We start from the raw sequence: 755 nt of genomic DNA, 5'->3' as shown, positions 1-755 counted from the left end.
GGGAGGACCGGCCCTCCTAGCCTAACCGAGTTTCTTTCTCATTTCTCCCCCAGGGCGAGTATCAGCAGGGATCCTTTCTATGACATGTTGGCCACGAGGAAAAGGAGGATTGCCAATAAGAAATAGAGCTTTCCTGGCCTGAGCAGCAGGTAAAAGTAAACTCAAACCCCGCAGCAAAGAGTGACTGGGGGCCTCCCCGCGACACCCTGGACCCCCGGCCTGGCTCCTCAGGGACGGCGGCCCCCGCTGGTCTCGAGGGGCCTCACGTCGTCCCTTCCCGCTGCCCTCCCGGCGCCGAGCGCATCCTTCTCGAAGTCTCGTCCAGCAGCTGCGCCTGGTGGTTCAGCCGTGAAAATCCGCGTGGCAGACGCGGGGTCACACGTGCTCCTTTGTGGCGGTGCTCGCCGTTCTGGAAGCCGCTGTTTTGTATCCTAACAGGAAAGGAAAAGCTACCAGTTTTTTATTGTTTTTTTTCTCAGATATATAGGATTATAGCTTTTATATGCCTTTTTATATTCTCAAATTATAATGAAAGATACTTTCTAACAGTAGTATTTTTAGAATGGCAGCTATAAATTTAACTTCTGGACACAAGAATATACTGTGCACTGAGAACAATTACATGTGTACACGTATGCAGCCCCCGGGGGGCTGGGGGGGCGCCCCGCCCGTGGGGGGCGCCCAGGGGAGCTCCTGGTGGAGGGAGGCGCACGTGTCCTTGACGACCAGCACTGGGCGGGGCAGGGCGGAGTCCA

General features: G+C 55.5%; 1 protein-coding gene across 1 annotated transcript in view; it reads left to right on the top strand.

Moving 5' to 3' along the window:
- The window catches only part of CYTH3 (cytohesin 3), a 24,435-nt gene extending 24,237 nt beyond the window's left edge, over positions 1-198 (top strand). Inside the window, exon 12 of the mRNA XM_007448878.1 lies at positions 54-198. Coding sequence (XP_007448940.1) covers positions 54-126 — 73 coding nt within the window. The 3' untranslated portion in view covers positions 127-198. The remainder of the gene's footprint in view (positions 1-53) is intronic.
- Positions 199-755: the final 557 nt, after the last annotated feature.

The sequence above is a fragment of the Lipotes vexillifer genome, unplaced genomic scaffold, assembly GCF_000442215.2.
Source record: "Lipotes vexillifer unplaced genomic scaffold, Lipotes_vexillifer_v1.1 scaffold778, whole genome shotgun sequence".
Taxonomy (NCBI): Eukaryota; Metazoa; Chordata; class Mammalia; order Artiodactyla; family Lipotidae; genus Lipotes; species Lipotes vexillifer.
This window is presented reverse-complemented; position numbering and strand designations above follow the sequence as displayed.